The 23,145-nt window shown below is 38.8% G+C and overlaps 2 protein-coding genes across 3 annotated transcripts in view; one reads left to right on the forward strand and one right to left on the reverse strand.

The window, feature by feature from the left end:
- Positions 1-9,587, forward strand: part of INTS8 (integrator complex subunit 8) — a 55,579-nt gene extending 45,992 nt beyond the window's left edge. Inside the window, exons 20-25 of the mRNA XM_039216501.1 lie at positions 134-237; positions 979-1,029; positions 2,974-3,047; positions 3,127-3,191; positions 3,330-3,373; positions 9,403-9,587. Coding sequence (XP_039072432.1) covers positions 134-237; positions 979-1,029; positions 2,974-3,047; positions 3,127-3,191; positions 3,330-3,373; positions 9,403-9,519 — 455 coding nt within the window. The 3' untranslated portion in view covers positions 9,520-9,587. The remainder of the gene's footprint in view (positions 1-133; positions 238-978; positions 1,030-2,973; positions 3,048-3,126; positions 3,192-3,329; positions 3,374-9,402) is intronic.
- CCNE2 (cyclin E2) lies at positions 9,588-22,710 on the reverse strand. 2 transcript variants are annotated; one of them, XM_039216504.1, is made up of 12 exons: positions 22,503-22,710; positions 21,272-21,311; positions 21,081-21,177; positions 20,948-21,001; positions 19,856-20,007; positions 18,602-18,737; positions 16,276-16,422; positions 15,020-15,115; positions 13,732-13,866; positions 11,995-12,106; positions 11,359-11,516; positions 9,588-10,977 (listed from the first exon to the last, which is right to left on the reverse strand). In XM_039216504.1, the coding sequence occupies exons 2-12, from the start codon at positions 21,283-21,285 to the stop codon at positions 10,864-10,866; spliced, it is 1,215 nt and encodes a 404-aa protein (XP_039072435.1). In that variant the 5' UTR covers positions 21,286-21,311; positions 22,503-22,710; the 3' UTR covers positions 9,588-10,863. The 2 variants fall into 2 exon arrangements, with proteins under 2 accessions (XP_039072435.1, XP_039072434.1); XM_039216503.1 differs by lacking the exon at positions 22,503-22,710 and adding an exon at positions 22,256-22,309.
- Positions 22,711-23,145: the final 435 nt, after the last annotated feature.

Genomic DNA, 23,145 nt, shown 5'->3' on the forward strand with positions numbered 1-23,145 from the left:
GCCCTGGTTTGAATCTGCTTTTGTCACCTCATGAGGTAATCATACCCTACTCTTCATAGAAGAGAACATGTTTGTTTTTTCGGCTGTTATGTCTAATGTTAGGTCATTCTTTATTTTCTGTTTTCTACTTCAGCAACAAACCAGTATTCGGCAGCTCTTCACTATTACCTACAGGCAGGAGCTGTGTGTTCTGATTTCTTTAATAAGGCTGTGCCCCCTGATGTTTATACAGACCAGGTAGGTTGTCTTGTGGCTCTCTTTCTTGTCTACCTTTACCTGTTCCTTTTTCTTGGGCCCCTTTTGGGTGAGTTGATTTGTTTTCACATATGTGGTGGTAACTCCCAAACTGAATGCCTTAGACCTGATTGTTCTCCATATTTCTAGTGCCCATAGATCACTGCTACTTTGATTTCCCAAAACACCTAAAACTCAACCTGTCCAAAACTGATTTCAGCATCTTACTCCTGATGCCCTTTTCCCACACACATGGGAAAAAAAAAAAAACAAAAAAAAAAACCCCACACCAAAATACCAAACACCTTGTTCAACCATTTGAGTTGACCAAGCCCAAATCCTGAGCATCCTCTTTTCTTTACTGACGCTCCCACCGAAGTCTAATCAGCCTTCAAGACATAGTGATTCTGTCTCCTAAATCTCAAATTTATTTTATTTTCTTTCTGTACATATTGTCCTCTGGTTTATGCTATCAATATCAGAATTTACTAAATGGTAGATTATAATACGTGGTATTTAAATTAGATTTTAAATTTTTTAGTAACACGTTATTTTTCATTAAAAATTCTATTTTTAGAGCAATTTTAGATGCACAGCAAAATCAAGCAAAAAGTAGAGTTTTCATATACCTGCCATTCCCTCATATGCAGTTTTCACCACCATTGCCCTTCCACATCAGAGTGGTACAGTGGTTACAACTGGTGTTAGCTGGTTTTTGAAAGTAATCAGAATTTGTTTTTGTAGGTAATAAAACGAATGATAAAATGCTGTTCTTTGCTGAATTGCCACACACAGGTTAGTTTATGATGTGTTGGTTTATTTTCATGTATATTAGAGTTTACAATAAGTATAAAGCATTGGACTGGGAAATAGCCTTTATTTTCTTTATCTTAATTGCCTAACTTTACAGTATTTAAGAATTTGACATGTTTAATTTTTTTCTTTTTTCAATTTATTGTGAGAGAGACACAGTGTGAGCAGGGGAGGGGCAGAGAGAGAGGAGAGCGAGAATCCCCACCCTCCTCTACACTCAGCCTGGAGCCCAGTGCGGGGTTCAAACTCATGAGATCATGACCAGAGCCAAAACCAGGAGTCAGATGCTTAACCAATTGAGCCACCCAGGCACCCCTTAATTTTTTGTTTTAACTAAAATGAAAGTATGAATTAGAAAACATTGGTCTTTGAACCTTCTAAATGGAAAAGAATTTTCAAGGTTTTTTTTTTTCTTTTATATTTAAGAGTGGTATGTACATGAGTCCCTAGGGAAATACATATCAGCACCACAGTGAGATACTACTTCATACTCACTGGAATGGCTGTAATTGAAAGACAGTAACTTAACTAGGGGCGTCTAGTTAACTGAGTGGCTCAGTTGGTTAAGTATCCAACTCTTGATCTCAGCTCAGGTCATAATATCATGTTTTGTAGGTTCAAGCCCTGTGTTGGGCTCTGTGCTGATGGCACAGAGCCGACTTGGGATTCTGTCTCTCCCTCTCTGCCTCCCCCACTCGTGCACTCACATACTCTCTATCTGAAAATAATTATTTTTTTAAAAAAGACAGTAACTAGTATTGGTGAAGGTGTGGAGAAATTGTAACCTTCAGACGTTGCTAGTAGGAATATAAAATGGGACAACCTCTTTGGAAAGAAATTGTCAGTTCCTCCAAAATTTAAGCATAAAATTACTGTGTGCTCTAGCAGGTCCACCCCTAGGTTTGTAACCAAGAAAATTGAAAACTTGTCCACAGAAAAATTTGCACATGACTGTTCACAGTAGCATTATTCATAATAGTGGAAAAGTAGAAATAACCCAGATGTCCATAAGTTGATGGATGGATAAATAAAATTTGGTAGATCCTACAGTAGAGTATTATGTAGCCAGAAAAACAAATGAAGTGCCAATACATGCTACAACAGGGATGAATCTTGGAAGTATTAGGTTGAGTGAAAAAGGGCCAGATACACAAGGCTTTGTGATTATGATTTCATTCATATGAAACATCCAGAATAGGCAGATCTATAGTCAGAATGTAGATTAACAGTTGCCAGAGACTGAGGGTAGAGAAATGGACTAGCTGTGACCTGTCTCATTGTATGTCCTATATGTCCTTGACAGGCAGTATGTAATATTTTTGTTTGGCAGTTTTCTATTCCTTTTAGTTTTTTGAACCGGCTCTGAACAGAGCTCTAAAAACTTATGATTTAGGTCATTGATTTAAAAATTGTGCAGGGGTGCTTGGGGGATCTCAGTCAGTTAAGCATCTGACTTTGGTCAGGTCATATCTCCTAGTTTGTGAGTTTGAGCCCTGCGCCAGTCTCTGTGTGGACAGCTTGGAGCCTGGAGCCTGCTTCAGATTCTAGGTCTCCCTCTCTCTCTGCCCCTCCCCCACTTGTAGTCTGTCTTTCTCTCAAAAATAAACATTAAAAACAAAATTTAAAAATGGGCAGATGATTGTGTAAAGGTTTTTGCAATTAAAATTAGATGGAATCCATAAATATGAGCTGATCCACTCAGTATGATCTACAAGTCCTCTTTAGTGTATTCTTGATGTATGAATCATTAAAAATTACGCTTCCAGGGGTACCTGGCTTCATCTTGAGGTTGTGAGTTCGAACCCAAGTTGGCTGTACAGATTACTAAGAGAATTAAATACACTTAAAAAAAAAAATTAGGCCTCCCAAACCAGGAGAATCTTTGTTGACACTGGTTACATTAAATCATTTTCTTTGTTTATGTAGGTGGCAATTTTATGTCAGTTCCTCAGAGAAATTGACTACAAAACAGCCTTTAAATCATTGCAAGAACAAAACAGGTATGAATGAAATTTAAATAAAATGAAGTTGAAATTTTTCTCCTTAATAAAGAGGAAGTAACTAAAATCTGTTTTTCAGTCATGATGCGATGGACTCCTACTATGACTACATATGGGACGTTACCATTTTGGAGTACTTGACCTGTATCCTTCCATCAACATATGTGATATTAGGACAGTTCATGTCTGTAAATTTAAAAAAATACTGTAAATAAAAAATAAAGTTTAGATTTTGTTATGGTATTTAACAGTATCAGATTTGTTCTTAACTGATTTGTATAGATCTTCATCATAAAAGAGGAGAAACAGATAAAAGACAAATTGCGGTAAGTTATTTTATGCCTTCCTTCAGTGATAAGCTTAATTTCCCTGATTAAGGGAAATCATTAAGATTTGGACCCCCACCCCCGAAAAAAGATTTTGTATGCCTAGTTACTGCCAGAATATGGTTATCAGTGTTTACTTTAATATTGGATTGCATCATCTCTCTGCTCCAAACCGTTAAATGGTTTCCCATCTCTTACAATCTCAAAGTCTTTATAATGGCCTGCAAGGCTGCAGATCACCTCTATCCATCCGACTTTCTCTCTTGCTACCTTCTGCTACACGATTAGCCCTACTGTTCTTTGAATATGCTGAAACATTCACCACTTAAGGGCCTTTGAAATTTTATTTTCCAGAAACATTCTTTAACTTCCCTCAGGTCTCCTAGAATGTCATCTTAGTCCTCGGCTCAGGTTATGATCTCCCAGTTCATGAGTTTGAACCCTACATCAGTCTCTGTGCTGACAGCTTAACGCCTGGAGCCTGCTTTGGATTCTGTGTCTCCTCTCTTTCTGTCCTTCCCCTGCTCATGCACTGTCTCTCTCTCTCAAAAATAAATGAACATTTAAAAAGAAGAAATTTAAAAGTCATCTTAGTGATAATCATTTCCTGACCATGTTATAAAATAGCCATGTCTTTGTCCAGCCTTTTTTCCTCCAACTCTTTTTCTCATTTCCTTTTTGAAATTGTCCTCCATTATGCTTATTATTTGGAGTATACATCTGACATACTATGTATTTGCTAATTTATTGGCTGTTTCCCCATCAAAAACTTGGTTTTGTCATAGCTGATACCTAGAATGGTGCCTGGTACATAATAGATGCTCAGTAGTTATTGAATAGTGAGTTATTTATTTAAGTTTGACTTACAAGCCGAGGCATGATAAAATTTTTTATTTTCTTAAAAAATTTTTTATTATTTTTTTACAAATAGTTTGTCAATGATAAAATTTTTTAATGTTTGTTTATTTTAAGAGAGAGAATTCCAAGCAGGCTCCACACTGTCAGCGCAGAGCCCGATGCAGGGCTCAAACTCAAAAAACCATGAGTTCATGACTTGAGCTGAAATCAAGAGTTGGATGCTTAACCGAGTGAGCCATCCAGGCACCCCTAAAGCATTATAAATTTATGGCCAATTTTACTTGACTAATAGTTGCTACATCAGTATCACCACAGCTCATTTTTCTTGTTGCTTTCACTCATAATAACAAAATTATGTGCTATTGTGTATCTTTTAAAGCTTTCTGCTTGGACTAAGTTGTGTGGGCATTATTTGGAGGGGGTAAATAATAGTAGTTTTTTTTTTTTTAAAAAAAAACAAAAGAAAAAAGAACCTGAAGCCAGCCTACTTGATTGGAGGCAAGTCATTCTCCATTTCCAGATTATCCACAGCTGGAAGACTACTGATACTGTCATGTCTACAGTGTTATTTCCAAACCATCTCTACTTGTATCATTTCAAGCCCTTTATCCTTAAAAGTTTATACCTATCTCTTAAGTAGGTCATCTAACCAACCTACTGGTTATTCCTCCACATAGATCAAAATATATGTGGTTTATTTTCCCAGCATCCCTGTTCCTAGCTTTACAAGTTCAGTTGTTACTTTTACTTAGCATCAGCCACCCACAGCCATAGCCCTTTCTTATTGTCAGAATTGTTCTACCTAGGATCTGTCTGCCTGTAATTTATTCTTCTCTTACTTCCTGGCTCCATGTTCCTCATGATCAGTGAGATATTCAGGTTCATGACCAATTTTTCCCCGGTCTGTCAGCCCCTTCCCATCTTCCCTTCCTTCCCTACTCGCTCTGAGTACAGCAAATACCAATCTATACACTGTCAGAAGTACTGATTCCACTGTACTGAGATAAGGTCTTGGAATCCAAATTTTAAGTTTCTCAGGTAGTTCTGATGACAGACAGGTTTGGAAACCTCTGCTTATCTATGACTGTCAAAACTACCCTTTGGTCAATATTTTCAGCATCTTAGGCCACCTGGTTGGGTCAGTTGGGAGTGTGCTAATCTTGGTATCATGGGTTCAAGCCCCACATTGGGTTTAGAGATTACTTAAGTAAAACTTGAAAAAAATGCATATTCAGCTGCATTTTTGTCTTTCACTTCACCTGGAAAAATCTCAACCCTGAATCAGTTTAAAAATTTTGCTTTTTCCCCTGAGCCCCTGAGTCTGGTTGGAAAAAATCCTGCAGCCATATAAACTGTGGTGCCATTACCAAACCATGGTCTTAAATCTTAGTTCTTCTCTTTTTTTTTTTTTTTTTTTTTTTGGTCAGTCAGTAGTCTACTTTCTTTTCAGGGACTATTTTAGATATTCCCTCTGTTCAGTCCCCTGTCCTTTCTCCCTATTCCGTTACTTCTTTGTCTGTGTTTGGAATAGACCAGAAAAGACTGATCCCTTCTGTCCACATGGGAGTTGTAGTTTGGCAGTTGTAGCCTTATGATTACTAGCTTCAAATCCCTCCTTCCCACCTTTAAATTCCACTGCTGTGTTCATTGTTGAGTGTACTCTTAGTAGGAGATGGTTTTTTTTTTTTTTAAGGAAATTTATTGAGGGAGGAAAGGGTATTCGGTTTTTTTTAAAGTTATGGTATGTTAACTAAGTTGAATTTAAATGTAATATTAGTTTCAGGTATACAGTGTAGTGATTCAGCACTTCCACACATCACCTGGTACTCCTCACAAGTGCACTCCTTAATCCCCATCCTTTTCACCCATCCCTCACCCACCTTTCCTCTGGAAACCATCAGTTCTCTATAATTAAGAGTTTGTGTCTCGGTTTGCCTCTCTCTCTTTCCCTATTTTCCCTATGATCATTTGTTTCTTAAAAGCAAAACATACTATATGATTTCACATACAAGTGATATCATATGGTATTTGTCTTTTTCTGATTTATTTTACTAGGCATAATATTCTGTAGCTCCATCCACATCTTTGCAAATGGCAAGATTTCATTCTTTATGGCTGAGTAACGTTCCATTCTATTATATACACACAACCCCATGTCTCCTTTATCCATTCATCAATCAGTGGACACTGGGCTGTTTCCATAATTGGGCTATTGTAGATAATGCTGCTGTAAATATAAACATAGGAGTACATGTATCTCCCCTTTTTTTCAAAATTTTAATTAAATTCTAATTAGCATACAGTGCAATACTGGTTTCAGGAGTAGAATTCATCACATTCTACTACATTCATCACATACATACAACACCCAGCAAGTGCCGTCCTTAATAACCATCACCTACCCATCTCCTCTAGCAAACCTTTGTTTGTTATCTCTATTACTAAGATTCTCTTATGGTTGGGGCACCTGGATGTCTTAGTTGGTTAAGTGTCTGCCTCTTGCTTTTGGTTCAGATCTTGATCTTGTGGTTCATGGGATTGAGCCCTGCATCAGACTCTGTGCAGTGCTGAGCCTGCTTGGGATTCTGTCTCTTGCTCTCCGCAACCCCCCCCCCCCCATAAAGAAACTTAAAAAAAGGGAGTCTCTGAAGATTTCCTTTTTTTTTTCTTCCCCTCCCTTAATGTTCATCTGTTTTTCTTAAATTCCATGCGTGAAATCCTGTTGCATTTGTCTTTCTCTGATTTCACTGAGCATAACAGAGTTTAGCTTCATCTACGTCATTGCAGATAGTAAGATTTCATTCTTCTTGATGGCTGAATCATTATTCCATTGTGTGTGTGTGTGTGTGTGTGTGTGTACATATATATACACATACCATTATCTTCTTTATCCCTTCAGTTGATGTACATTTTGGGCCCTTTCTATATTTTAACTGTTGTTGATAATGTTCTTGATGAAGCTGAGTTTTTAGGCTTTTGAGTCCACCTCTTCAGTGACCTTCAGTTAGTTGTTTCCTCCCCTGTATTATCAGCCTCTCCCATAGCTTATAAACTACTTCATCCTTGTATCTCTACCTCCCTTGTCGCTTCGCTGCCTAGTTTTTTGAGGAATTTGACTTCTGCTGTTATCACTCTTAACTGTTCTCTCAAGCGTCACTAATACCAAAGCCAGTGGATGCTTTTCAGTCTTTATCATGTTGACATCTCACTTCTTAAAATCCTTTATTTCTTTGGCTTCCCTGACATTATTTTTACTCCCATTTTTTTCACTGACTCTTCTGCCTTTTCTTTATGGGCATCCCCCTCTGTCTACCGTTTAACCGTGGTTTCCCCAGATTTTAGTCCTTTGGTTATTTTAGATTGCCCTACATTCTCACTAGGTAATCTCATCCATTCATGGGTTTAACTACTACCCACACAGTACATTATTTCTCTCAAATCTCTGGCTTCAATTCTAATTTGTTTTATACGTTGGGCTTTTATAGCCAGTCATCTTTGTGTTATTTTATTTGTTGGAAGTAATTCTTTAGTCATATACCCTATGACTAGGTTTTTCCACATGCACTACTTCATATTGAAATGGTGTCCTCCAGCAAAACTTCCTACTCCCTGATGATCATTTCTGAATAGTCTGTCACTCTTCAGGTTACATATCAGTCTTTGTTGTTTAAAGAAGTTGTAATTGGGTTCCTTTTTAAAAAGTACTTGATTTATTTGAGAGAAAATCCCCCACACTGGCTCCACACTGTCTTGGAGCCCCATGCAGGGTTCGAACTCCTAACTGTGAGATCATGACTTGACCTGAAACCAGGAGTTGGACACTTAACCAACTGAGCCATCCAGGTGCCCCTGGGGTTTTTTTTTTTTTTTAATCTAAAGATGTAGATTGCCTTTTAATCTAAAGGTAATTCTAAGATCCTAAAACATTCTGATTTTTAGTAGGCTGAGGTATTCTAATTATGAAAGTGAACCACTCTATGCTATTACAGTGCTGAGCAACTACCTATCTTTGCACATTAAAAAAGTAAAGCCTTTCCTGAAACATGAATATTGATTTTTCAAACTGATTTGTAGGAGCCTTAATTTGTGAAAATGTGTCAGATAACATTCTGGTATTTTCAGTCGAATAAACTTACATGAATTAATGTTCCTGTAGATAGAGTAGTCCTTCCTTATTCACAGGGGATATGTTCTTTTTTAAAAAAAAATTTTTTTTTTAATGTTTTATTTCCAGGAGAGAGAGAGAGAGAGAGAGACAGCGTGAGCAGGGGAGGGTCAGAGAGAGAGGGAGTCACACACTGAAACAGGCTCCAGGCTCTGAGCTGGCAGTCGGCACAGAGCCCGACGCGGGGCTCGAACCCACGAACCGTGAGATCATGACCTAAGCGAAAGTCGGACGCTTAACCGACTAAGCCACCCAGGCGTCCCTTCACAGGGGATATGTTCTAAGACCCAGGTAGATGCCTGAAACCATGGCTAGTACTGAACCCAGTATAGATGCAGATACTTATGTAATAAAGTATGTGCTTGTAGTCTCTTTCTCACAAAATACTCCCTCTTCATGGGATGAAGTGAGGTGAATGATGTAGGCATTGTGGCATAGCATTAGGTTACTTTTGACGCTGAGACATATCAGGAGGATCATCTGCTTCTGGACCATGGTTGCCTTCAGATAAGGGGGCACCTACTGTAATTCCATAAACCCCAGTGGCTAGGCATTTGATCTTTAAGAGTGGCTGTAAGCCAGGGCGCCTGGGTGGCTTAGTCGGTTGAGCGTCCGACTTTCGCTTAGGTCATGATCTCGCGGTTCGTGGGTTCGAGCCCCGCGTCGGGCTCTGTGCTGACTGCCAGCTCAGAGCCTGGAGCCTGTTTCAGTGTGTGACTCCCTCTCTCTCTGACCCTCCCCTGCTCAGGCTGTCTCTCTCTCTCCTAGAAATAAATAAAAACATTAAAAAAAAAAAAGAGTGGCTGTAAGCCTATCTTTAATTTCTTCTACACCTCTCATTATTTACAATCGACTTTGTTAGCATGTAGGTAGTTTTGTATTATGTATTCTAGCAAGATACATAATACATTATTATGTATCTATATATTATGTGTAGTATTATGTATACTAGCAAGACTTTATTTTTGACCACACCTATAATAACATCACTTTTCTGTTTTGGAAGATCAAAGCCATCGGTCAGACAGAATTGAACGCAAGCAACCCAGAAGAAGTGTTACAGCTGGCAGCACAGAGAAGAAAAAAAAAGTTTCTCCAAGCAATGGCTAAACTTTACTTTTAAACAGTTAGTTAAAATTTTTTATTTTTCAAACAATGGGCTAAAAATAAACAGTATTATATTATATAATACATATGTACACATTTAGTGGTGTTTTCTTTTCAGACAAAATACTGAAAGTTTAAAAACAAACTATACAAAAGACTTCATACCATAACCACAGCTTAATTTATAATTTCTTCAAGAGAAGAGATTCATGTGTCCAGTAAGAGAATAAACTAGCAATCTAGTACACTTTGTTTTCTAACTAGACCTACTTTTGAGGCTGAAATTTCATTAAAAAACCTCAAATATGTAGAAGTCGCTAGTCTATACACAGCAAGTTCTTCTTTCAGGGTTTTTTTTTGTGTTTTGTTTTGTTTTAATAAATAATCTAGGAGTCCGTATACACTTACTACTTTTTCTGCCTTATGAAAATAGAAGTTTAAGCCAAATGTTAAGCTTTATCACTTTGACACTGTCCTTAACTCAGTGTAGGAATTTAAAAAGGACCTTAACAGTTTTGCAAACATAAATAAAGTCTTAGTCACACTAAATTAAGAAAAAATCCTTAGGGATATCTTGGAGTTAATAAAGTGACTTTCTCATATAAATAGGTTGAAATACCCGGTACTTTTTCACTTAAATGGTGATGTACAAAAAGTCATTATAAAGCAACCTCCGTGTCAAGGCCCAAAGTAGGAGCTAAAACATTTATCTTGTTTAAAATTTCTTTGGTATTCCCCCTGTTTAGACCACAGTTTAAACACCATGTTCATCTAAGCCTTCCTGGTTAAAAAATGAAATAAACAGATTAATGTTCACCTTTTGTAAAAATTCAAGTTTTATAATAGCTTGCTACAGCAGCTGTAGATAAATTAGTCACCTTATTACAAAACTAAATCTTTGTAAACAAGTTCTAATTTTATTTTCAAAAACCAAACTATACTAGTCAAGACTGATTATGAATTCTGAGAATCTAAAAACTAGATTCAAAGTATTACTCAATGTCCACTTTAAGGTGGCACTTATCTAGTCTAAAACTCCAATGATAACAATCTTAGTTTATCAAGATAACATAGTAACACTGGATCAAAAAAAATGTTATGGCATAAAGCGAGGCTGCTGGCTTCTATCCAGTCACCTGGGGAATGAAGTCATCTTTGTAAACAAGTCCCGCTGTTTAAACAGCTAATGTAGGAATTTCTTCCTTAATGCCAATTTTAAGTGGTTTCTTAAAATCAAAGAATGGCAGTGAAACTTCTGAATTGGCTAGGACAGTCATCGCACTATTTTCCTGAAAACTTCAGTAGTTAGTTCTAGGAAATTCTGCCAATGGTCAGTTCCAGCTTGTTTGCTTAACCTTCGTTAGTGTTTTCCTGGTGGTTTTTCAGTACTCTTCGGTGGTGTCATAATGCCTCCACTGCACACTGGTGACAACTGTCCCCCCTTTCGAAAGCTGTTTACATAATTTACTTCATCCTATACATGTGAAGAAATCATGCAGAGATGAACAGGTAAGGTAAAGCACTGATAGAGTAAATCAAAGTCAAACCAGACTTTAGGGTATTAACTTGAGACCATTAGACCTTATGTAATAGTCTGTCTTTGCAAGCATGACTAGTCCTATTCTAGAGGTGCAACAGTTAGAACCGACTATAGCTGTATTTTTTTTTTTTAAACTCGGACTACTGGCATTGATCTTGATACACTCCAGAAATCTTGCTGTGACATCAGTGCACACATTAGAACTGTCTATCTGTAACCTATCTTGTATCACTTCCCACAAGTATTTCTGTATCCTTACTATCAGTTTCAGTAACTTACTGGATAGAAAACAAAGAAGCCCCACAAGAAACATACCAGCATAGCCAGATAATTTGTATGTGTCTGGATATTGTGTCTATCTTCCATAGAAATCTTCTTAAAAATCTTCAGCTTCACAGGACTAGTACTTTTTACTACACTGGCAAAAGGCACCATCCAGTCTACACATTCAGAAATGTTGTCCCATTCTAAACCTAGATAGAGGAAAGTCAGGAAAACGTGAAGGTTACATGAGAAACTGTCTTAACATATGCTTAATGTATTGGCTTGTGCTTCCAGTTGTATAGATAATTTGAGAGCACTCATCTGGTTTAATTTCTTAGAACTGGAGTTGGGCCCTCTAATAACCATTCATAAGCTGACTGTTTTGTGGGAGAAAAATACTTAGAGCTTCTTAACCAGTACCTTCTATGTATGAAACTGAAATTGTCAAACTGCAAAGCAGAGCAATGACCATGTTGACTAACTTCAGATGGATTTAAATTCCACTGGACCTTGTTTTGCTTATGGATGTATATTGAAGATGAGAAAGGACTTCTAACAAAAGGAAGGTAATTACTAACCTAACTTTTTCCATCAAAATTTTTGACTTCTGTTTAATAGAAAGCTAAAGTTGATAAATTAATAGTCCCTTGTGAACATGTAAGAAGATAACAAAATACAGTGCCTTACCTGAGGCTTTCTTAACCACTTCAATAGAAGTAAAATGGCACAAGGCAGCGGCAGCCAGGATTCTGTACTGGAACTCTAATGAGTCAATAGCTAGAATACACAGATCTAAAAGCTAGCAAAGGAAAAAGCAAATGTACATGTAATTAGGAGGAGAAAGGATGAGTAATGAATGTTGCTACTAAATTAGTGCTCAGTCAGCTGTAATTTTAGAGTACTTACAATGTGGACCCATGTGCCAAGAATTGCTAAAACTGCAGGGATCCAAAGATAATTTCTTCAGAGTGGTGGCTCAAGCCAAGAAGTGAATTAGACCAGGATTGTTATGATGCACTGTGATGTGTAGCAGTGGAAGGGCAACTAATCAAGAGTGGGGAAGACTTGTGCTGCTTAAATCTTAAAAGACAAAGTAGCCAGGAAGATTGGGAGGTAGAGAGTATTTTAGGTGTAGAGAATAGCATTTGCAAAGGTAAATGAGAAAGTGTTACTTTCCCTTGGAACTTCTAGTTCAGAACAAAGGAATTCCTTTCCTTCATTCCTTATTTTAAAAGGGAGAGGAGTGTAGGTGGAAAGGCACAGATTAGATCATGGATTAGCCTAGATTAGATCATAAAGGCTCTAGGTAAGTTTAGTTCTGATCACCGAAATTATTGAAAGATTTTAAGTCAAGAAAGATAACATTTTAAGAATGATCCTTTAGAAATAAGTTCTTTTCTGTGTATCTACTTCGTCGTAGTGAGATTAGTTAAAAAGCAATATAATCCAGGTAATAGAGAGTATAGTAGAATGGTGTAAAAGGGCTAGATTTTAGAGGCTTAAGGTAATAATACTGTCCATGGAATACACAAATTATGTTTGCTCCCATTGTCCAGAAGATAGAAACATGAGTAGAAGAGTAAATAAATAGAAATAGTAATTATTGGCTTATCAAATTTTTGTTCGGTATCAAAAAGGTATAGCTGCCTATGATACTGGGAATTCTGAAGGAAAAAATAAGCCCTCCTTAGAAAGTTTTACAAAATGAACCAATTCTATTCAGTTTTAGTGTTCATAAGGTGTTGACTAGTTTTAAAATACAAATTAAATTTCAACCTAGGTTATTTAAAACCCAACCCAAAATATCACAGTTCCTTCAATTCCATATGTAAGATTTTCATATTCTACATAGAATTTGAACATAGATTTTCTTCACTTAAATATGGCAGTACAGCAACTTTTAAGATAAGTACGAGAAGTAGGCAGGAAAGAACATGTTGTCCTACAAAAGCATAATTTGAAATTAAATTTTTAGTAAAAGGCGAAAGATTTATGCGATCTGAAGAGAAACCAGAGCATGAAATTAAATTTTTAAAAAAATGTTATAACTAATCTTAATTCTAATGTATAAAATAGGTACACTGTATATTCAAAATGAGGATAAGAATCATACAGAATAACTTCCTATCACATTAAAGACAACTGGCTAAACACCTTTTTCCATTTTATATCAAAAAGAGATTTTAACACTCTAGTTTAAACTCCTAAAGAATGAAAAGTACTCCTACCACCTTTAAACTCAAAGTTTAAAAAGTCTGTTTTCTAGAATTAAGCAGTGTAAATATTGGGAACAGAATTTTATGCATAAGCAGTTTTGTTCTAGTCAAGTAAGGAGTGAATTTAATTCATTATGCTTTTTGGTGTATAGCTGATTTAAGACTATAAATGCACTAAACAGTTTTAACATATATGTAGTGAAAATACCTGAGCTATTTGAATGAACTTTTCCTGAGAATACTGAGGTAGAAGAACTTTAGGAGCATCTTTAAGAGCATCAACTTGGAGGAAGAGATTTAGCCAGGAGATGACGGTTACAGGACAGAGTTCCCATTTTAAAGCCTGTTAATGGGATGAAAATACCTGTTAGTAAATAGAAATATACATACACTATAATGTATAGCTAATTTACTAGTAGTCATTTAAAAGCTTTCTGCTTTCGGCTTATTTCTTCCTAGGAATTTTATTCTGACCCTTATTTTATTGAAAATATTTATAGATACTTCAAAATGTAAAGCTGCTTGTATTTTATAGTGTATTAATCTAGTTCCCTTTTTTAGTCTCTAATTATCTTAATTTAGAAAGCTCATTGAGTCTAGTATCCATTCTTCCTTTTCTCATATCTTGCAGCCCCTGGTCTTCCAAATCTATTCTCTACTTTATTGAAACTGCCATTTTAAAACTATATTCAGTGAACAAAGTGAATTCCATTCAGATCTTCCAAAAATTGATCTAGACTTTTTCTTTCCATGATCTTTGATGGCTTCCAGTCAAAATGTAAAAGTTTATCATATCTTTTCCTTCATGAAACCTTACGACTTAGACAAGCAGTCTAAAATAATTAGGGGAGAACAAGAGAGTATTACAGAGAATTCCATCTTCTCTTTACATCCTCCTCATACTGTGCTTCAGGTCTGAATCTGAGCAGATTTATTGTTAGAACAATATCAACAGGCCAGGTGATACTTTAATATCCCATTCTAATAGAGCTATCAATATGAATGTTTACAGACTAAATACTTTATTTTAAATATTAATATTTATAATTTAGAAAACAAATTTATTTTTATAGTGTATTTTTGAGACAAGGAGGGGCAGAGAGAGAGGAAGACACAGAAACTGAAACAGGCTCCAGGCTCTGAGCTGTCAGCACAGAGCCTGATGCGGGGCTCGAACCCACAAACCGTGAGATCTGACCTGAGCCGAAGTCGGATGTTTAACCGACTGAGCCACCTAGGCGCCCCTCCTTAATCATTTTTAAAGTAGCATATTCTCGTCATAGAAAACTTGAAAGACACAGAAAAATAGTCTACAGGTTAAGTAAATTCTCCCCCCAACCCCATCTATCCGTACCATTGTCAATATATTGATACATTAACCTCTTTGAACTGGATCTTAATGCTGAATGAAATCTGTTTTGACTACTTAGTGTGTTCTTTGAGATTCAGTAGTTAACTACTAAGTTACTAAAACTGCAACTAGAATAACTTAATACCTTTAATATAATAAGTTCCATTCTTAAGATATCCTCTTCACTGCAGGCACCATCAGTGACATAAGCAAACTCTTGGAGCTTAGGAGCATAGATTTCCTTTAAAATGGATTTTTAAAAAATATTAGGTATAGTTGAGATTAAAACAAAAAGAATTCTGTAGAAACCACATAACAGGCTTCGTTTTTTAAGGACAGCTTCATAAAGTGATTTTAAATCTTAGTAACAAGATGTTTTTCAGATGTAAGAGTTGAAATTAGCCAATTACACTGAAGCTTATTTTCATAGGCTTAAATCTTGAATTTCAGTTAATGAACTAGAATATTTTAACCAGTCATTTCAGTTAAAAAATAAACTTGTTTTAAGTAAAATTGCTTAGTATGTCAGCCAGACCAAAACAAGACTCTTAACAAGGTCTAGAAACTACTGAAAACCGTTCCTTTACTATAAAAGTTTGGTCCATCAACATTGTGCTGTTTCCCTGACAGGTTGGTCTGGACAGTCCAGAGAACAAACAGAATGATCACAGTAGAAAAGAGGCCTGTTACAGATGAGAACAGGCTAAAAATCAAGATTTCAGTCTAGAAAGCTACCTGAAACACACAGCAGGATTCCAGATAAGAACAGACTGAATATAAAATTATTCACTAAATATGGAATTGGGTGATAACCCTTAAAAAGCTCAGAACACAAATTTGGAAGAAAAAAAATAAGGAAATTAAGGTATGTTTCATAGACTTTCCTTCTACCCTCAAGATGATAAAGGTTTCAAAATTTTCAGAAGAAGTTATGATATTCAAAACGTATCGGAAAATAAGAGAGTGTGTAAAGGAAAACCTCAGGCAAGAAAAGAGTTGCCTTCTATCCTGGCACCACCAGCAGATACAGATATAGACCACTATTCTAACCAACACAGAATTTATTTCATTTGCCAGTTAGTTTTCAAAGACCATTCTTTTGAATCCTAGTGCCATAATTATGTATTGGGAACACACTGGTATATTTTATTTGGCAGAATGAGCCATGTACTATTCGCTTACTTTATATTTCCAGAATCTAGACCAGACACTTAGAATAGACTCAGATACTACAAAGGGAACTATATTTTTCCATCCATACAAATTAAGAAGGTTCAAAAAATGTTTTAGGGGAAAAAACAATCCACTTATCTTAGAGTTCATATCGAAAGTTGTAAGGATTAATGTGATGTAACAACAGTTTAAGGTAAATTTATCTGTGGATAAACTTCGAGAACTTACCTCAAGTTTGGAAGCAATGAATAATGAGGTAATTCCAATGAGTTGAAGCATATTTTTATTTATGTCCTTTTGTGTCAACATAAATCTGTCAAAAAAATCTTGTGCAAGGTAAAATGTTTCCCTGTGAAGTGTGTATACTTCACATACCTAGAGGAAAATCCAAATATTCACATATTATTCAATGAATTTCTTCAAATTAGAAAGTTAGATCCTGACATTCCAGTCTTTTTTTTTTTTTTCTTTTTGAGAGGGGGTTGCAGGGTAGGAGCAGGGCAGGGGTGGGGAGTAGAAGGAGAATCCCAAGCAGGCTCTGCACTGTCAGCACAGAGCCTGATGCAGGGCTTGAACCCACAAAGTTGGCTCAGATGACCTGAACCAAAATCCAGAGTCAGACGCTTAACAGACTGAGCCACCCAGGTACCCCTAGAATTTTAAGCTCACTTTTTTTAGGATACTAAAGCCAAGATTGGGCAAGCGTAAGGGGATGGATGTTAACATGTACTAATAGAATAAAATAATCTATTACCATCCTCATTTACTAGTTTCATTGGGTTTTTTTTTCCACATGGACTTTATTCCCAGATTCATTTGCACATTTACTAACTATAAGCAAACTTCTATTTCCTAATTGTTTATCGCTGATGAATGGGTAAGTTCTCATGCTTAGCTTATATTTTTAATGTTAACAGCGCCAAATGATCGTCTTCACTGTTCTAGGCAGATCTTTAACGAAAAAATGATAACTGTTCTTTTAATGTTTCTAACTTCTTTTTTCCATGTTTTACTGCATTGGCTAAGAATTTTTATAGATGAAAACTGAATGAACAACATTGGTGATATACAAAGTCTTGATCACATTCCTTGTTTCTGACCGTCATAGGAATTTCCCAAATGTTTCACTTTTGTTCTTAGTAATAAACAGTATCTGTCATTTCCACACTTCTCATAGGGAAATCTTTAAATTCTAAAAATAGCTCCAGAAAGCGACCATTATCCCCATTTTGAAGATGGGGAAACGGAAAGAAATACAGGAGGAGTTTTGTTTGTTTTCAATGTTCATTTATTTTGAGACTAAGCACATAGTATGCCAGCAGGGGAGGGGTAAAGAAAGGACCTCAAGCAGGCTCCATGCTGTCAGTGCAGAGCCCGATGCAGGTCTCGATCTCACAAACTGAGATCATGACCCGAACTAAAATGAGGAGTCAGATATTTAACCGACTGAGCCACCCAGGCGTCCTGAAATACATGAGTGTCTAATAATGTGTTTAGGAAATTTCTTAGTTTACTACATATTTTGAAGTGAGGAATAGAAACTGAATTTCAAAAAATGTCTTTCACATGTATTGAGACTTGATGATTTTTCTCCTTTAAACTATTAGGGTAACATTTCACCTATCTTTATGTTCCTAGACTGAAAGGATATACTAAGAAAAAGAATTTAATGCTCTGTTCAGTTTATTCTACACAGTTTTGCATATAATCCTATTTAAGGGAAAATAGCAATAAATTTGGATAATGACTGGATTAAAAAGTCAATGTAACATAAAAAGGAAAAAAATTAAGAATTGACATGATTGTGCTTAGGTTGCTTCCCTGATCACTGGGCATTCCCAAAAGTCAAAACCCAACCTCCTTCTTATACCCGTATGATTGAAATATAATCTTCTCTTCCAGTAAGAACAAGAGGTAAGATAACCTGACTCCAAAGAACAGCGTTTTATAGTCTTTTTAAAAAACTTTTCTAATAGCTTCTGAGATTTACTCTGCCATGTGTTACTGCACCAAAAAGCCTAGTATTTCTCCCATGGAATGCATCATTTCTATCTTAAACACAGGGAAACTACAGAGCAAATACCCAAGGGCTGGAGGAAAATTGGTTTGTCATCAACACAAGTAAATTCTTAGCCTCCTTATTTAGGACCTAGAAATCAGGATTCCAAATCATAATTTGATTTTGGTGATGCAGAAAAGAACTTCTAGGGCCCTGAAGCCTAGTCCTGGTTCTTCACTTTGCATAACAGAATGTAAAACCTTGTCAGTTATGTATTGTTCATCTTGATTATGCTCAGCACCTAGTGCCTGGTACGCAGCAATACTAAGAGGTACCAGGGATTCTGAATTGGGTTGTATGGGATGGAATGGCTGTGTTAGGATTTTACTCTCACAAAGTAGACATTTGCCATTTTGGTACCATCAACTACAGTAAGGACCCCCCCAAAAAGATTGCTGCTGGTCATGAATAATATACCCTGAGGGCACCTGAAGAGCACATTTACATCTAAATATTTTCCCAACCTACAGAGACAAAGGTATTAATGGAACATACCTCTAAAAGCCAGTCTAGAAGTATTGACCTCATCTGTGGTTCCAAGTCAGAATGCAGAACTTCAAAATGTTTGTCATGAACATATCTAGTCTCTTTTTTTAGCATGTTTAGCCAAACATCATTTGAGCATCCCCAACTATGGAAAGGGGTAGAAAAGAATCACTGTGTGACCTACATAACATACGGCATAAACTTTCAGACATTGAAATCCAACTTTCAATTAGAACCTGGAAGGAGCTCTTAAATTGCTACTTTTAGAAACCATTTCTTTAGCATGAAAAAACAGAAGCTTGAAATTGTACAGCAAGAACTTAGACTGGATTTCAAGGGTACTTTCCCCATTTATAAAGTCTCTTTTTAATATAACCATGTTTCTCAACAGCAACACTAATGATTTAAATATTTAAGCATATAATCCCAGTAGAAACAAATCTTATCTCCAAATAGATCATCAATAGTAGAGTCACCTGAAGTGGGGGTAGCTGGTACAGAGTACAGCAAAGGGGAGGGTTGGTAAATTTAAATGTCTAAGTCCATTAGTTTGCATATTAGAGCCAAATAATATTGCAGTACGTGCTTTGTATAAGCTGTACCTCTGTCATATTCATTAAAAGAATATAGATCTTACTTAGTTTGGCAGGAAATAAATACAATTGATACATCAAATGAAATGTCATACATGTTAAAATGCTTCCATCTTAATTTAGAGAACTCAGTTAAACTCCATTTAAAAGGTATTCAGCTCCCCTCCCCCACTCGTGCTCTGTCTCACTCTCTCAAAAATAAATGTTAAAAAAAAGTTTTTTAAACAAAAAAAGGGGCAGCTGAGTGGCTCAGTTAGGTGTCCAACTTTGGCTCAGGTCATAATCTCTTGGTCCATGAGTTCGAGCCCTGCATCAGGCTCTGTGCTGACAGCTTAGAGCCTGGAGCCTGCTTCAGATTGTGTGCTCCCTCTCTGCTCCTCCCCCACCTGTGCTCTCTCAAAAATAAGTATTAAAAAAATTTTTTTAAGGTGATTAAAATCAGCTCTTCTAATGAGGCTTACCGTATTCAAACAAATGAAAATAACTTCATAAAAGCAGTATTTTAAATACCCATATCCTCTGCAAACAGCACCATTCTTAAAATACATAGATAAATATTAATAAAGCAGTTTTTGTATGTTTTTATAGCGAAGGCAAAACGGGACTCAAAAAATAGTATGGCGTATTAAATTAGTACAATTTTAATTGACATTATAAAACATTTCCTTACCTTAATTCAGGCAAAGGTGAAGGATTAATAAAAAGATTTTTAAATCTGTAATTTGTAAATCTGGAGAAGTCACTTGTTCCTATTTCTTTGTGAGGTGTTTCAATGATAATACAAGGACTGATCCCCCCAGATAATACAGGTGGCCAACAATTCTGTCATTAAAAAAAAATTTGTGCAATAGAAAATCAGCTTTTTATCTTGGATCTTTTGTAAATAGAAGCTAATATCTCTAAACAGTCTACAGTTTTTCCCAAACACCATCATTAATGTTGCTGACAATCTAGTTGACATTTTATAAATAACCCATAGAGCTCTTACTGAACTTCAAACAGTATAAAAGGTGGAATGTTTTACAAAACAAAATATAATTCTGAAAATACAAGACATTTGGCATTGGCAGAGGAAATAAAAATTCATCTATAGTCAAACGCTAAACACTTTCAAGATTAAAAAACTGAAGTTCTCCCTTTTTAGAATAGTAGCAAAGGGCACCTTCTTTTATAAAAAGTTCCTCCCTCCTCCCTACCCCCCAACCCTTTAAGCCTGCTTCCATATTTCAGAATACTATAAGGCAAAACCTTAAAATGGAATCAACCAAAGTCAATTACTTTAAAGGACCCTTCCCCCAACCAATGCTGGTGTCAAAGAGAACCATGTCTTTAGTGTTCTCTGTACCACACACAAAATAGGTAGCAAAGGGCTGGGTGCCAGTCTGTCCGTGACTTCACATCCTATTTATGCCCGAAGGAGCAGCTATTAGGACCGTCCACTAGCCAGAGAGGGAACAAAGAGCAAGTACATTGGACAGATTAGGCGGGCCCTAGTGCACCAGGCGATTCCAAGAGGGAGGGATTTACAAAGAGGAACCAGCTGCTTCAAGGCAAACTTATTCTGCAGCTGTAGTAGGGTTTAGACACATACAAACCGCCCAAAGATCAGTGCCTTCCTACTGACCTCTGGGGGCATTCAAAGTAAAAGAATCAGAGGTATCTTTCTGTTGCATAGCAATAACACAATTCTATCCAATTTTTATTTGTCCTGCATTTGTTTCCCTCAACTCCCTCCCCCTACCCTCAGTCCAGTTCTGCTTACCCTAATCTCATACTGATGTCTCTTGGTGACCTCCTCTTTTCTTTTTCTGACATCCTGGAAAATAGAAAGGGCCACTGTTAAACTAAAGTCCCAGCAAAGAATCTCCTCTCTCCTCACTCTCCCCTTAACTCACCTGGGCTGTTTTTCTCTTCTTGGCCTGAATTATCTGGGCTTCTTGAGGCGAATCCGTGTGGCTGGGCTGGGGCTGCTGCTTAGCTTGCAAACGGCTACTACAGTGAAGTTTTTAAAAGAGAGTTTTAGAAGTCATGAGTCTCAAACGCAGCAGCTAACTTTTAAACATAGATACAAGACAAATAATGTTACCTTCGTCTTGACATTCTCTCCTTTCAGGTGTGTGAAAGCTCTGGCAAGGAGAGAGGGAAAATGAGAGTCAAATATACTGTCACCATATTCTCCCAGGTGCCAGTCAGACGCTCATTCAGGGGTTACAGCTAAGCCCTTCAGGAGCTGGCCTGAGTCGTTCTGCCGTGCTGTCTTAGGCACTACAATGGGTATCTCACGGGATTAATTTTGGACACATGCCTGAGTCTCAACTGAACGTAAAACCGGGACGCGAGCGTCTTCAAGAATTTACAAAGCACCACCAGCAAGGAGGGAGATCTCCCCCAAATGAGTCTTTTGCGCCCTCCATCCTCTCTCCCGTAACCCCAGGGGGGCCCGGGCAGCGCTCCCACGTCCCCCCTTCCATCCTGGACAAGCAGCGGAGAGAGAGGGAGTTGTGGAGGCGATAGGCTGTGGAGAAGCGGGTTCCGCGCCAATTTGGAGAGCGGCGGTGGCGGGGAAGCAGGGGGAGGAGGGAACTGAGACTTGTGTCACGTCCTTCAGTCAGTCTCCTTTCCCTCCTAACCAACCCCGTCGGGCCCTGTCTGCCGCTTGGAGGGGGACTGGGACCCCGACTCCAGATAAGGGATGGGAGCGAAGGAAAGAAAATTAAAGAAAGGGGGAAGCTGGGCTGGTTGGGGAGCTTTACTCCCCGTGAAGGGACCCAGATCCCTATCCCCTGTCGCACGGTAGAGCTCCCCTAAAGAGGGTGGGAGAGAGCAGCCCCTAGAATGAGGGCATTTTCCTTGGTCTCCCCTTCGAGCAGCCCTCCACACCCGCCACTTCCCCGGCCCCCTGCCAGAGATCCTGACAGGGACGGAACGCAGGGAGCCATCCCCCCGGCCCCCAGCCGCCTAATCCTCAGCCTTCCCATTTTTCCTCCCCCAGGCTCCCGCCCGCGGGAAGAATCGGCCCCGGGGGCTTTCTTTCCTCCCTCACGCCTCCCTACGCCCAGCACCTCCTCACCGTAGGACCCGCTACCGCTCCTCTCTCAGCTGGCGCCGGCGCCAACCCAATATATAGGCCGGGCCGGGCCCGCCCCGCACGCATGCGCCTCAGACTGACACCTCCGGACTGCGCGCTCCCCTCTCCCGCGCGCCCGCCCCGCAGGCCGGCGCGCCGCGCCCCGCTCTCAGTCGGCGCCCGCCCACCCAGAGGGGCCAGGCCCGCTAGCCAAGGCCCTCAGTTCGCGTTCACCTGCTCCTCGCTTCACCTGCCTGCGCTGCCCGGCGGCGGGAAGGAGTCTCGCAGAGGCTCCTCCTCCAAGGTCGGCTCCCGCCCTCTCTGCTTCCGCGTCTCCCGCCAGTAGTTTCCAGTTCCCTCCGGCCCTCAACGCCTGGATCCGTCGGTGTCGGGCACCGGCTCAGTCCCGGCTTACGACCAGGTGGAGGCGACACGGGTGAGCACAGAGTAGCCAGGAAGTGGCCATCCTGTGGAGCTCTTTGGCTGTCCCGCTATGGGCTCAAGGAACCCGGTTCTTTCGGATGAGAAGCGGGGACCAGGAGGGCCCGCCCCTGAGGGAGGAGCGCCACTTTGGCTGCGGAGCTGGCCAATGGGAGGCGAGAACGGCCGCACAACGTGGAGAGGCTGCAGAATGTAAACACAGCCGAGTGCACTGCGAGCCACACGTGTCCCTGCGCGCCACCCGGCGGGTCTGGGACCACCGGGGTCAGCCGCAGCGCCCCAGCGCAGCCAAACTCAGGAATGCCTTTCTTGCACTTTGCTCCAGCTTGCCGAAGGAGGTTCGTAGCAACCCTCTTTTCCAGCTCCCTGCTCCGCCGACCCGGTTACCTCCCGGGGGGTGGGGCTGTCCGCACTGTGCCCCCCTGCGCCTACCAGGCGGATTCCCACTCCTA

This window comes from Hyaena hyaena, unplaced genomic scaffold, assembly GCF_003009895.1.
Source record: "Hyaena hyaena isolate Hyena2069 unplaced genomic scaffold, ASM300989v1 scaffold_635, whole genome shotgun sequence".
Classification (NCBI taxonomy): Eukaryota; Metazoa; Chordata; class Mammalia; order Carnivora; family Hyaenidae; genus Hyaena; species Hyaena hyaena.